The sequence below is a fragment of the Arvicanthis niloticus genome, chromosome 5 (assembly GCF_011762505.2).
Source record: "Arvicanthis niloticus isolate mArvNil1 chromosome 5, mArvNil1.pat.X, whole genome shotgun sequence".
Taxonomy (NCBI): domain Eukaryota; kingdom Metazoa; phylum Chordata; class Mammalia; order Rodentia; family Muridae; genus Arvicanthis; species Arvicanthis niloticus.
Genome location: NC_047662.1, coordinates 25,195,210 through 25,208,680, shown reverse-complemented (window position 1 = coordinate 25,208,680; position 13,471 = coordinate 25,195,210). Strand labels below are relative to the sequence as shown.

Genomic DNA, 13,471 nt, shown 5'->3' with positions numbered 1-13,471 from the left:
GGTCCTTTTAGATTAGCGGCCAAGGGGGTGGGGTGTAGAGCGGAAGTTATGGCGCAGGGCCGAAGTCTGGCTGATGAAGGGCGGAAGTAGGGTTCCAAATCTGCAATCATGGCTCAAGAAGAGGAAGATGTTAGAGATTACAATTTGACGGAGGAACAGAAGGCGATCAAGGACAAGTATCCCCCAGTCAATCGAAAGTATGAATGTGAGTAGGTGGCTCACATCTCTTGCATTCGGACAACCTCGGCTGCTTGCCTGCAGCTTCCTGTCTCGCCCATTTCTTCGCCCCACAGGTGCCCTGGCGTAATCACAGTGTGCCCCTCATTGTACCTAATTTAGGGGGAAAGCGAAGAAAAAGATCACTTTACTAGAGAATGAAGAAATCTGAGGCCCTACCCTCTCCCCAAAACATTCTCCTGAAACTCCACGTGTGCCTGAATCACGCTTATCTTTGGGGATATAGTTCAGAAGTCGAGCATTTATTATTGTAAATTATATTTGTGGGTTAGTTGTATTTTTAAGCGTTTTCTGGATTGTCCTCGAGTTTCTCCCAGTAGTGGGATAGTGTGACCACGTTAGAGTAATCAAGAAATACCTTTTACTGTGCGTGCGTACGTGTGTGTGTGTGTGTGTGTGTGTGTCCGCAGCCCAAGGTTGGATTTTATTATGTACTGCAACTTTTGCATCACGTTAATATTTTTTGAAATATAAAAGCACTAAATCTTTGACAATTCAGTTTTTTCATTAAAATGTAATTTATGTTAAATTGGGGTTATTATTATTTTTAAATGAATATTTTGAAATTGTTAGGCTTCCCTTTTTTAAAGTTCTTCTGTCAGCTTCCATACGTTTAATCACAGCATTCTGGAGGCAGAGGCAGAAGGATGTTTGAGTTTGAGGCTAGCCTAGTCTACATAGTGAATTCCAGGGCAGCCAGGGCTACAGAGTAAGACCCTGTCTCAGAAACAAAGAAATCTCTTATGTCTTTAAGGGACATGCTAAACTAGTAGTCTACCCCTGAGCTATAGTTTCCGACCTACAGTAGTCTTTGAGAATAGGGTTCCTGAGATGTAAAAAAAAAAAAAGAAAGAAAGAAAGAAAAAAGAAATTGGAGAACCACCCTATATAGCAATGTATCATCTTTTTAAAAAAAAAATGTAAAGAATTGAGTATAATTTGTATGTCCCTTAGTAAAGTGTTAAGTACTTTTCTTTTTTTGTGACAGGATTTCACTCTAACCCTCACTGGCCTAGGACTCACCAGCTGATTCTCTGGTGCTGGATCCACAGGCATGAGCCACCACACCTGGTCCAGATTACTATTAAACAGATCTACCCGTGTAAGCAGCCCTCGTTTCCAGATAGACCAGTTCTGTCACCTTAGAAAGTTTCCTCAGTTCCTTTCCAGCATCTTATCCCTGAAGCCACCATTGTTCTATTTTGGATTTCTGGAATATAGTTTTCTGTGTTAGAGGTTCACGTGAGTGGACTCATGTTCTTGGTTCTTTTATGTCTAGCTCCTTTGCCCCAGTCAAAGGTGACACAGGAGACACAAGTCGAAGTGACTATCGTTAAGTACGGGCGCTGTAAGAGCTGAGAGCCATTCCAGTTCACACAGAAACTGTTCTACTTGGAGAATGAGGGAGGACAGAGCAAGGGCTCCTACAGTCAGAGGAGGGACAGAGTACAAAGGGTTAGTCACTATAGTCACTGGAGATGCAACAGGGCCAAGGCCAGTTATGCCTGCTCCCTGGCAGTTTTAGAAGCTTGAGTTCTAGCCTCCCACAGCCTGGGGACAAGAGGCCCCAGTTTGTGGGGATGATAATGTTTAAAAGAACCAGGTCTCTAAGGAAGATTGTTCAGAGCTGGAAGGGATACATATTCACAATTTTAAGGCTTTTTTGGTACTTGCTGTAAAATAGGGAGATTTGGAGTCTCTTATCAAGTGTTGGCTAGAACAAAGAGAGAATTCTACAGCCTTTATTAGGCTTTCCTCAGGCAAGCATTTTAACTGAGACTTAGATGTGGCCTTGTGCTCCTGGAAGCCATGCTAGAGTCTGCTTACATACAGGGTTTTGATACAGCTGTTAGATACTCAGAGTTCTGCAGATTTCTGATAATGCTTATGTCTGTTATTTATTTTGTTGTTGAAATATTTTGAGAGATGTATACATGTGCACCATATCCATGTCTAGTACCCATGAAGGCAACAGAGTCCCTGGAGCTGGAGTTACAAGGTGGTTGTGAGCCACCATTGGGCGCTGGGAAACAAATCCCTACTCTCTGCAAGAGCAGCGAGTGTTCCTAATGGAAGAACCACCTCTCCAGCACCATCATTTGTTTGCTTTAACTTTACTTCATACGTGTGATGTGTCAGTGTGTATGTGCACATGCTCATAGAAGTCAGGGCAGCCTTGGGCATCAGTCCTTCCTTCTCTGCCTTCTTTGAGACAAGGTCTCTTGGGCACTGATAAGCCAGGCTAGCTGGCCCAGGAATATCTAGAGTGGGTTCTCAACCTTCCTGATGCCTCAACCCTTTAATACAGCTCCTTATGTTGCGGTGACCCCCCCACCCCCCATAAAATTGTTTGTTACTAGTTTATAGCTGTAATTTTGCTACTGTTATGAATCATAATGTAAATAAGTATCTGTGGTTTCCTATGGTCTCAGGAGACCCACAGGTTGAGAACCACCAGTCTGTAGAGGCTTGTCTCCTCCTCCGGTCTCTTGTAAGCTAGGATAGATGTTTGTGCTGCTGTGTGCGCTGCTAACGTGGGTTCTCAAAATCAGAACTTGTATCATATTGCCTTGCATAGCGTGTACTTTTACCTACTGAGCTCTCGCTCTCTCTCTCTCTCTCTCTCTCTCTCTCTCTCTCTCGTGTGTGTGTGTGTGTGTGTGTGTGTGTGTGTGTGTGTGTGTAAAAAGGGGATGAGGAGATATATATATATATATATTATATGTGTTATATATTTTATATATATATGCCACAGTATACATATGGAAGTCAAGGGACAATTTTCAGGAGTCAATTTCTCTTTCCCCTTTGTGGTCCAGTATAGCAAGTACAAGCTTTTAGCCACTGAGCCATCTCCTTGCCCCCTGCACCCCCCCAAGATGGGGTATTACTGCTGGGCAGTGGCAGCATACTTCTTTGATCCCAGCATTTGGGAGACAGAGGCATTCAGATCTCTGAGGCCAGCCTGGTCCACAGAGTGAGTTCCAGGACAGCCAGGGCTACACAGAGAAACACTGACTCAGAAATGAATGAATGAATGAATGAATGAATGAATATGGAGTGTTGCTGTGTATCCAGGGTGTCTTAGTAGCCTAGGCTGGGCTGGAATCTATTATCTACCTGCCTTAGCCACTTAGGTGCCTGATATCCAGCTAGGACGATGTTCTTAATGAGTAGCTGTGAGCTCCGTTTGCTGCCTGTCAGTACTCTAGAGTTATTTCTGTAGGACTTGAGAGTCAAGTTCACTGACTTACACATTTTCCCCTCTCTCCCTCAGATTTGGATCATACAGCTGATGTCCAGTGAGTATAGCAAGAGTTGTTCCTTGAACTGTCTTTAAATAAAATGAATGCTTTAATTTATTTTTAAAGATTTATTTATTTTATGTATATGAATGCACTGTGGCTGTCTTCAGAAACACCAGAAGAGGGCATCCGATCCCATTACAGATGGTTCTGAGCCACCGTGCGGTTGCTGGGAATTGAACTCAGGACCTCTGGAAGAGCAGTCAGTGCTTTGAACCACTGAGCCATCACTCCAGCCCTGCTTTAATTTTTTTTAATAAGAAATTGTAACTATGTTTCTGTAAGGTTTATCTGATTTTCTTATGTGTGTAGACACTTTGCCTGTGTGTATGTATGTGTACCATGTGTGTGCCTGCAGCCCGAAGGGTCAGAAGAGGTTATCAGGTGGGACTGGAGTTACAGTTAGATGTAAGTTACCAAGTGGGTGCTTGGACCAGGACCTGGTACACTTGGTCACTAAGCCATCTCTTCAGCCCCTATTTTTTCTTATTTATTTATTTAGTGCCTGTAAGTAGTACACTGTACACTGTCGCTGTCTTCAGACACACCAGAAGAGGGATCCCATTCTATAGATGGTTGTGAGCCCCTATGTGGGTGCTGGGAATTGAACTCAGGACCTCTGGAAGAGCAATCAGTGCTCTTAACTGCTGAGCCATCTTTTTAGCCCCTGTATCTTTTCTTTTTATGAGCTAGGATCTTACTATGTAGCACTGGCTGGCCTGGAATTTGTTATATAGACCAGGCTAGCCTCAGACTCATAGAGATACACCTTCCTCTGCCTCCTGAGTTTTGGGATTAAAGGTTTACCCCAGCATATAATTACATTTTATTTTGTGGGCTATGTGTGTAAAAGACATGAGTGCCACAGTGTATGGGCAGAGGTGAGAAGTCAATTCTTCCACCACAATGTCAGGCTTGACGGCAAGTATCTTTTACCTTCTGGCCCCAGTGTATTTCTGTTTTTCTCCTTTTATTTAGTTGTTTTAAATCGGAAATGATAGCCGGGCAGTGGTGGCACATACCTTTAATCCCAGCACTTGGGAGGCAGAGGCAGGTGGATTTCTGAGTTTGAGGCCAGCCTGATCTACAGAGTGAGTTCCAGGACAGCCAGGGCTATACAGAGAAACCCTGTCTCAACCCTCCCCCCCCAAAAAAAAAAAATCTGAAATGATGGTTTAAAAATATCCAACATGGGTATCATTGAATTAGACATGTAGTTTATATTTATTAAATTGATTTTCTTTTGCTTTACTGTGGGATTTTCTGTCTTGTAGTTGATTGTGCACACACTATGCCCCCTTTTACTTTTATTTGTTTTAATTTAAACGTTTTAATTTTTAGGTTACATGCGTGGGGAGATACTCTGGAGGAAGCATTTGAACAGTGTGCCATGGCCATGTTTGGTTACATGACAGATACTGGGACTGTGGAACCCCTCCAAACAGTGGAAGTAGAAACCCGAGGTAACTAACTGCTCTATTCGCAAGTAAAAATCATGGCACGAGTATACATTGTTCTGCATGGTCTGAGTATTGCTGCAGTCAGAACAGCAGGGTGGGTTATGAACATCACTAACCATCACTTGCTGTGGCCCCCTTGACCTTGTGTAGGAGACGACTTGCAGTCTCTGCTGTTTCACTTTTTGGACGAGTGGCTGTACAAGTTCAGTGCTGATGAGTACTTCATACCCCGGGTAAGTGCAGGCGTTTTCTTGGGCTTTGGGTTTTTTGTTTTGTTTTTTTTTTTTTGCTGAGCAAGTATGCTGTTGGTTCACATTTTAAAATTGAACAAATAATTAAAAGTAAGTGATAGAATCCAAAAATTAGTCCATCGAGATATGTGGTGTAATGTAATGTTGAATTATATAAATTATAGGGTTTTTAAAAGATATTTTGATTGTTTTTAGTTTGTGTACAGTTGTTTCGCCTGCATGCATATCTGTGCACCAAGTGCATGCCGTGGCAATGAAGGACAGAAGCGGGCATCGTAGACCCTGCTACCACAATCCCAAACAGTTGTGACTTACCACAGAGGTGCTGGGAATCCATTCTGGGTTCTCTGTAAGAGCAGCCAGTGCTGTTAACTGCTGAGCGATTTCTCCTGCTCCATGTAGGTCCTTATTGATTAACCTGTTTACCTAGGTCTCCTCTCCTCTCCTCTCCTCTCCTCTCCTCTCCTCTCCTCTCTTCTCTCCTCTCTCTCTCTTTTTCTCCCTCCCTCTCTTTCCTTCCCTCCCTCTCTCTCTCTCTTTCTCTCTCTCTCTTGTTTTAAACTTAGATCTTTGACTGTGAAGGATTTGATATCACTAAGGCCTGGAGAGACCATTTACTGAGCCAGCACGATGGGCGTGCCATTTATTATACCACTCAGGAAGCAGAGACATGAGGAGCTCTGGGTTCTAGGCCAGCCTGATTTACATAGCCAGTTCTATGTGAGTCTCTCAAGACTACATATTGAGCCCAAGTCAAAAACAAAAACAAAACAAAACAAAAAAAAAAACCAAAGGGAAAGAGAAGGCAGGGCAGTGTACCTATGATCTGTGTTCAGGTCCACGTGTCCAGTTGTTGCCTTTGAAGTTTTGTGCATCTGTCACTTTGCCCTAAGTTCAACAGTTGATGATTTCAGACTTCTTAATGTAAAGAAACAAATGGAAAAAAGGCCAAATGCAAATTGCCTGCTGTTGCCAACGTCTAGAACACTTTTCTAGCACTTGACACACATTCCCTTTGTGTTTCCAGAAATCCTCAGTCTCCCGTTAGTCAGTTCCATCACAGGTATCCACTGAGGCACTCATCCTACAGACAGATGGATCCCACCCCACCCCCAGACAGCGTTTGTCTGTGTAGCCCTGGCTGTCCTAGAACTGATTCTGGAGACCAAGCTGTCCCTGAACTCAGAGCTCTGCCTGCCTCTGCCTCCTGAGTGCTGGGATTAAGGTGTGCGCCACCATTTGCCTGTCTGTTTCTTCTGGTTTTTTGTTTGTTTGTTTGCTTTGTTGAAAGTAATTATTTTCTGTGCTGTGGTTTTAGCTCACTTGAAAGAATGCTGACTTAGCATTCTGAACGCCCTGGTTTCAGTCTCCCAACACTCAGGCATGGTGACACAAGCTTGTGGTTTCACCACTGCAAAGATGAAGGCAGACAGTATGAACGCACACTTTTCCTTGGCTATATTTTGAGGCTAACATGAGTATTATAAGACCTTGTTCCAAAAATGTTTTAAAATAAGATAAATAACATTTTTTTTCCTCTTTAGGAAGTGAAAGTACTTAACATTGATCAAAAAAATTTCAAGTTACGATCCATTGGGTATGTATTCAAACTAGCTGAGTTGCAAGTCACAAAAGATGTTCAATTATGTATAAAATATATTTCTATATATGGCATGTATAAATGGTGAGTCAGGGGAGCATTGCACTTGGTTAGCCTTGGTACACTGACTTGTATAGACTCCTAGGAGTATGAGCTAACCTGAGCTTTAGAGATTCAGAAACTTGTGGAAATACATTTCTTTCTGGATTCATAAGCTTGATTCCCAATTTTAAAAATTTTATTTTAATCCAGGCAGTAGTGGTGCACACCTTTAATCCCAGCACTTGGGAGGCAGAGGCAGGCAAATCTCTACATTTGAGGCCAGCCTGGTCTACAGAGTGAGTTCCAGCACAGCCAAGGGCCACACTGAGAAACCCTGTTTTGGAAAAAAATGTGTATGTATGGGTATTTGTATGTATGTATGTGTACCACATGCATGCCTTGTGCCTGCAGAGGGGGTCAGGGCTACTGTAACTAGATTAACAGACAGTTGTGAGCTGCCATGTGGTTGCTGGCGATTGAACCTGGGCCCTCTGGAAGAGTAGCCGGTGCATGTAACCATCGAGCCAGCATCACTCCAGCCCTCAATTATTTTCATAATGAAAAAAACTTTGTATTTATAATTAGCAGCTGCACTCAACTAGGTGATTCCAGTTTGTTTGTGTTTTCTTGTTTGTTTTGGTTTTTCAAGTCAGGATTTCTCTGTGTAGCCTTGGCTGTCCTGGAATTTGCTCTGTTGACCTGGCTGGCCTTAAACTCAGGGAGCCATCTGCCTCCCAGTGCTGGGATTCAGTGTGTGCCACCACGCTCAGCTTGATCCCAGTTTGTTAGCAGCATTTAAAGCATTGTAGTCTAGAATCATGCGCTTTCTCCTCCCTTAGACCCATGCATTCAGTCTCCACTTCCCATCCCCTTCATCTCCAGGGAGACCACACTTACAAGCCTTACTGGAAAATGTACAGAATAAGATAAAAATAGAAAATTGTAGAAATAATAGCTGTGTTTGCCTTTCCTTCTGCAGGTGGGGAGAGGAGTTCTCGCTGTCCAAGCACCCTCAGGTATGTGCACACGGCTAGCCTGGAGAGCATTCTGGCTGCACATGCCAAAGTAAACTTTGGGTTGGTCTGTTTGTTTATAATTTATTTATTTTTATGTGCATTGGTGTTTTGCCTGCATGTATGTATGTATGCGGGTGTCTGATCATGGAGTTACAGACAGTTGTGAGCTGTCTGTGGGTGCTGAGCATTGAACCCGGGTCCTCTGGAAGAGCAGTCAGTGTTCTTAACTGCAGAGCCATCTCTCCAGCCTCCATAAACTTTAGTTTTAATTAGTGTGAAATATCAAGTTATTTCATGTGCCTTTAGTTAGAAGGGTTTTTAGCATATTCACATGGAAAACAGGAATGAGTAAGGAGGGGGTATTGATACACAGGAAAGGAAGAGGATGTGGAGCATTGGTGCGTGGCGCTGTGGAATCCGTTTGTATAGAATTGGCTTTCTGAATCATCACACTGTGGGAAGGCAGAGGTGAGGGCAGAGAGGGCTGGCAGATTGGCTGTGGGTGTATGAGCTTCTTCTCTTAGTATTTTCTTCGAGTTAGGGTTTCACTGTATACCCTGGCTGTCCTGGAACTTGCTATATAGACCAGGTTGGCCATATGAGTTGGTTCTTATCGATAGCGTTTATTCTCTAAGAAGCATGTTGATTGAGAGAATGGAGGGGAGATGCCTGTGGAGAAAATGTGAATTGTCTTTTCGGGGAGAAAAGCCGCCCATGTAGCTCACTGGTCAGTAAACATCCATTTGAGATGTGGACGGACATACGTGGTGATGCTGTCAGAAACACTGTGATAATAGCAGAGGAAAGACAGTGACCTCAGTCATCCCTTCTGTGGCATCTCCACATGCTGTTGTGCATTAGAGCCAGCAGGTGCCATTCACTATGACCTGGCATATTTTGTGGCACTAAGAATTGTTACAGATTCTTTTTAGAGTTGGAAGGGACTTAAGAGGACATCTAATCCTTTTGTTCTAAACTGGGACGGGGTGGGGTAATATCATGTATCAGAATCCTGGGAGAGCTCTGACCTGGGAAGAGAATCCCAAAGAACAGGCTGAGGGCTAGGGTCAGGACATAAGGAAGTAGAGAGGGACAAGGAGAGCCTTGGGCCAGCCTGGAGAGCTTGTGTTGTTTGATCTGACTCGTTTTATAAATGAAAACACAAACCCATGCCCATCCAGGTCAGACAGCTTCCCGACCAGCTGGGCCCCGTGCCTGCTTTTTAGCACTGGCTCCAAGTCCCGTGCTCTGTCTGCTGCTCCTCGCGGCTCACGTTACCAGCACATGCTACTGCACTGACTTGATAACCACCAGTCTCTTGTTTCATAATTACAGTTTGACTTTCTGCCAGCTCCTGCTAGAGATAAGATTGTAACTCCAGTTTCTTTTTCCCTTTAACTCTAACTTTAGGGAACAGAAGTCAAAGCAATAACATACTCAGCGATGCAAGTCTATAACGAGGAGAAGCCAGAAGTATTTGTGATCATCGACATCTAAAATGCCAAAAAAGGGAAAGAGCTTCTGAAGAACTGATTTGTCTCCTTCCTTTTGGGAGGACATGATGATTCATTTTCTAGTGTCTTTGCTAAATGGAAATACAGAACTGGGAACTTAAAGTGGGACTTTCAGAAATGGAAAACCAGTGTGTAGCCTTGGTCTATGGTTCCTAGATAATGAATTTTTCGATTTTTGAGAAGCAGCTGTGTACGTGGTCATTTGAGCAGTAGCAGCAGGTGCCTTCTGCCCTTCCACTGGAATACAGGTGCTCCAGCGTGGCCTCAGAAGGGACTGCCCACGGTGTAAGCAGCTGCCGGGGCTGAGTCCAACTGAAATCAATACAATCTAAGCTGGGTATGTTAGACATTATTATATGCCTGTGATCTCAACACTCAGGATCCTGAATTCAAGGCCAGCTTTAGCTATAGAATGAGTTCAGAGCTAGCCTGGACAACTGAACATGGCCATGTCTCAAAAAGACAGGTGTAGAGCAGAGAGCATGTACACCGTGTAGGCTGAGGAGAGCAGAGAGCATGTACACCGTGTAGGCTGAGGTCATGGTTTTATGTTGCTAAGGGGCAGAGCCATTCTCTGTTCCAATTGGTTCTGAGTAGAACCCTCTAAAAGACTTCTTAGAAGACTCCTGATCCTGATTTCTCTCTCTCTCTCTCTCTCTCTCTCTCTCTCTCTCTCTCTCTCTTTCTTTCTCTCTTTTGGAGACAGGGTTTCTCTGTGTAGCCCTGGCTGTCCTGGAACTCACTCTGTAGACCAGGCTGGCTTCGAACTCAGAAATCCACCTGCCTCTGCCTCTCAAGTGCTGGGATTAAAGGCATGCACCACCACTGCCCGGCTTCTTTTTGGGTTTTTTTTTTTTTTGGTTTTTTTTTTTTTGGTTTTTTGAGACAGGGTTTCTCTGTATAGCCTTGGCTGACCTGGAACTCACTCTGTAGACCAGGCTGGCCTCGAACTCAGAAATCCGCCTGCCTCTGCTCTCTCTTCTTTTTAAGCAGCAATGATACTTAATATTTTCTCAGAAGAAATATCTGACATTGTACCTTACATATAGACCTACATGTAATTTTATTTATTTATTTATTCATTCATTTATTTATTTATTTATTTTGGTTTTTCAAGACAAGGTTTCTGTGTATAACAGAGTCCTGGCTTTCCTGGACTCAATTTATAGACCAGGCTTTCCTTGAACTCACAAAAACCCACCTGTCTCTGCCTCTTGGGTGCTGGGATTAAAAACATGTGCCATGGACTGGAAAGATGGCTCAGTGGTTAAGAGCACCGGCTGCTCTTCCAGAGGTCCTGAGTTCAATTCCCAGCAACCACATGGTGGCTCACAACCATCTGTAGTGGGATCCGATGCCCTCTTCTGGTACACAGGTATACATGTAGATAGAGCACTCACATACATACAATAGATCTTTTTTTAAAAAAAAAAAGTGTGCCACCACATCCTACTGAAATTATTGCTTTACTTTTATTGAGACAAGGTCTCACTGTGTAGACCAGGTTGGCCTTGGGCTCATGGTGCCTGCGTCTTCCTTCTGAGTACTGGGATTAAAGACGTGCCTCGGCATGATGTGGTTTTATTAAAGCAGTCTATGTGTCCAGTTAGAGAAGAAAAAAACCTATCTTTAACCTACTAAGGTTGAAGAGACGGCTTAGTGATCAATAGCCCTTGCTCAGCAATCAGAGTGTGTATCCCGGCACCTATAGAGGAAGCTGAGTGTCTGTATTTCTCTACCTTCAGCTCTGAGACAAGGCCAGCCCAGTATTCAGAGCAAGTTCCAGGACAGCCAAGGCTGTTACACAGAGAAACCCTGTCTCAAAAAACTAACCAAGCACATGATCTTGTAGAGGGCATCTGGGTAAAATTCCCAGCACTGACCTGGTGGCTAACAACTGACTTTAAGTCCATTTCCAGTCATGAGGTGCATTCTTCCACAGGCATGGCACATACAGAGAACGTGGTCATAAATGCAGGCAAAACACTCACAGACACAAAACAAAAAATAAACCTTTAGGAAAAAAAAAAGGTACGGGCAACCACACAAGGCTAGAAACTATTCTTAAAAACCGCGAAGTCTCCTGTTTATTTTTTTAATTTCTTAAAGAGCAGGGCACAATGCACACACCTGTAAGCCCAGCACTCCAGAGGCAGGCAGATCTTTGTGAGTTTAGGACAGGTCAGCCTGGTCTACATAATGAATGTTCCAGGTCAGTGGTACATGGTCCAGCCCAAGATTCCAAAGCAAATTTTTTTCAATATTTTCATTTTGGGTGTGTGTTTTTTATGTGACTGAGTGTTTTGCCGACATATAAGTGCACCGTGCAATGCCAATAGAGGCCACAAGAGGGCAGAGGATCCCCCAGAACTGGAGTTGCAGATGGTTGTTAGTGGGGAGGAGAGGGCAAGTGTTAGCAACTGCTGAGCTATTTCTTGAGTTGCGTCTCCAGGTTATTATTTTATTAACTTTAGACTTTTTTGTTTGGCTTTTTGAGACAGGGTTTTTTCCATGTAATCTTAGCTGTCCTGGAACTTGGTTATAGACCAGGCTAGCCTCAAACTGATTGATCTGGCTGCGTCCGCCTCCAAGTGCTCAGAGTATGGTGTACACTACCCTGATGCAGATTATTTTTAGAGAGAGGAAAAAGGTTATATTGAAGGATCTTCAGCCACTGACTTGACTTTTAGCAGTGTTTCCTGGTTTTAACTTACTGTTACTTACGTGCGTAGTATGTGGTATGTATAGTATACGATATGTATGGAGACCAAAGCAGGATGTCCACAGTCTTCCTCACCAACTCAGCCTTGTTGCCTTGAAATGAGGTTTCTAGGGGAGCTGAAAACAGCATTTTGGCTTGGCTGACCAGCCCAGAAAGCTCTCAGCTCCACATGTGTTCACCCCCACACACGCTTGGCTTTTTTATGGATTCTGGGAATTCAAACTCAGGGTTTCAGGCTTACAGAGCAAGCACTTTGAGCCGTAGTTTGTGCACACACACACTTGTGTGTAGAAGTACACTCATGCACATGTGCATGTGGAGGCTGGAGTTCTTGAGACAGGGATTCTTCACTGAACCTGGAACTTCTCGGGATCTGCTCAAGCAGCACAGCACATACATGCAGCGCCCACAGAGACAAAGATGGAGACATCAGGAGTTATCAATCTGGCTCCTCTGAAAGAGTAAGCAGTGCTCTTAACTGCTTTCCAGCCACTCAAGAGTAGTATTAATTTAATGACATGTAACTATGGCCAGGTGGTGGTGGTATACATCTTTAATCCCAGCACTCTGGAGACAAGCAAGGGGAATCTCTGAATTTGAGGAAAGTTCAGTCTACAGATAGAGTTCTAGAACAGCCAGGGCTACACAGGAAAACCCTGTCTCAAAAAGCGAAACAAAATTAAACTATGAACTGTTTTAGGCATATTAGCTTTCAGTCATAATCCTAAACCACTTAAAATAATGGAATTGTGTTATAAATTATTTCAGACTTACAAAAAAATATGTTTTTTTTTTTTTTTGGGGGGGGGTGGTTTCAAGACAGAGTTTTTCTGTGTAGCCCTGGCTGTCTTGGAACTCACTCTGTAGACCAGGCTGCCCTCCAAACTCAGAGCCCTGCCTGCCTCCACCTCATAAATGCTGGGATTAAAAGGTTATGTGTATGATAGATGTTTTGCCTGTATATATGTTTGTCTACACTTCAGTGCCTGGTGACTATGGAGGACAGAGTAGGTGTTTGATCCCATAGATACAGAGTTACAGGTAGTTGTGAGGAGCCATGTAAGTGCAGGGAATCAAATATTTCGTCCTCTGAAGAGCAGCCAGTGCTCTTCACTGTTGAGCTTCCCTCCAGCCTGTAGACTTGATGCTAGGTCCTGCAGATGAATGGCCGGACTCCTAAGTGCAGTCTTACGTGGTTCTCTGTGAGATTCAGTATTATAGCATATGCGCTTTCAAAACAGTTTAAATTGTTGTAGACGGGTTGATTGACAGGTGAGAGTAAAATCTCCTGCCAGCAAGCCTGATGACCTGCATTCCACCCTGC

General features: G+C 43.7%; 1 protein-coding gene across 1 annotated transcript; it reads left to right on the top strand.

Moving 5' to 3' along the window:
- The first annotated feature begins 43 nt into the window (after positions 1–43).
- On the top strand, positions 44–9,607 carry Zbtb8os (zinc finger and BTB domain containing 8 opposite strand). The gene is made up of 7 exons (XM_034504062.2): positions 44–205; positions 3,515–3,539; positions 4,884–5,005; positions 5,153–5,235; positions 6,798–6,850; positions 7,875–7,911; positions 9,322–9,607. The coding sequence occupies exons 1-7, from the start codon at positions 109–111 to the stop codon at positions 9,406–9,408; spliced, it is 504 nt and encodes a 167-aa protein (XP_034359953.1). The 5' UTR covers positions 44–108; the 3' UTR covers positions 9,409–9,607.
- Positions 9,608–13,471: the final 3,864 nt, after the last annotated feature.

What these genes read in the sequence shown, in the direction of transcription:
- Zbtb8os (XM_034504062.2), top strand. Translation starts at nt 109, where the DNA reads ATGGCTCAAGAAGAGGAAGATGTTAGAGATTACAATTTGACGGAGGAA. An exon ending in AGTCAATCGAAAGTATGAAT is followed by an intron (nt 206 to 3,514) that starts GTGAGTAGGTGG and finishes TCTCTCCCTCAG; the next exon opens with ATTTGGATCATACAGCTGAT. An exon ending in ATGAGTACTTCATACCCCGG is followed by an intron (nt 5,236 to 6,797) that starts GTAAGTGCAGGC and finishes TTTCCTCTTTAG; the next exon opens with GAAGTGAAAGTACTTAACAT.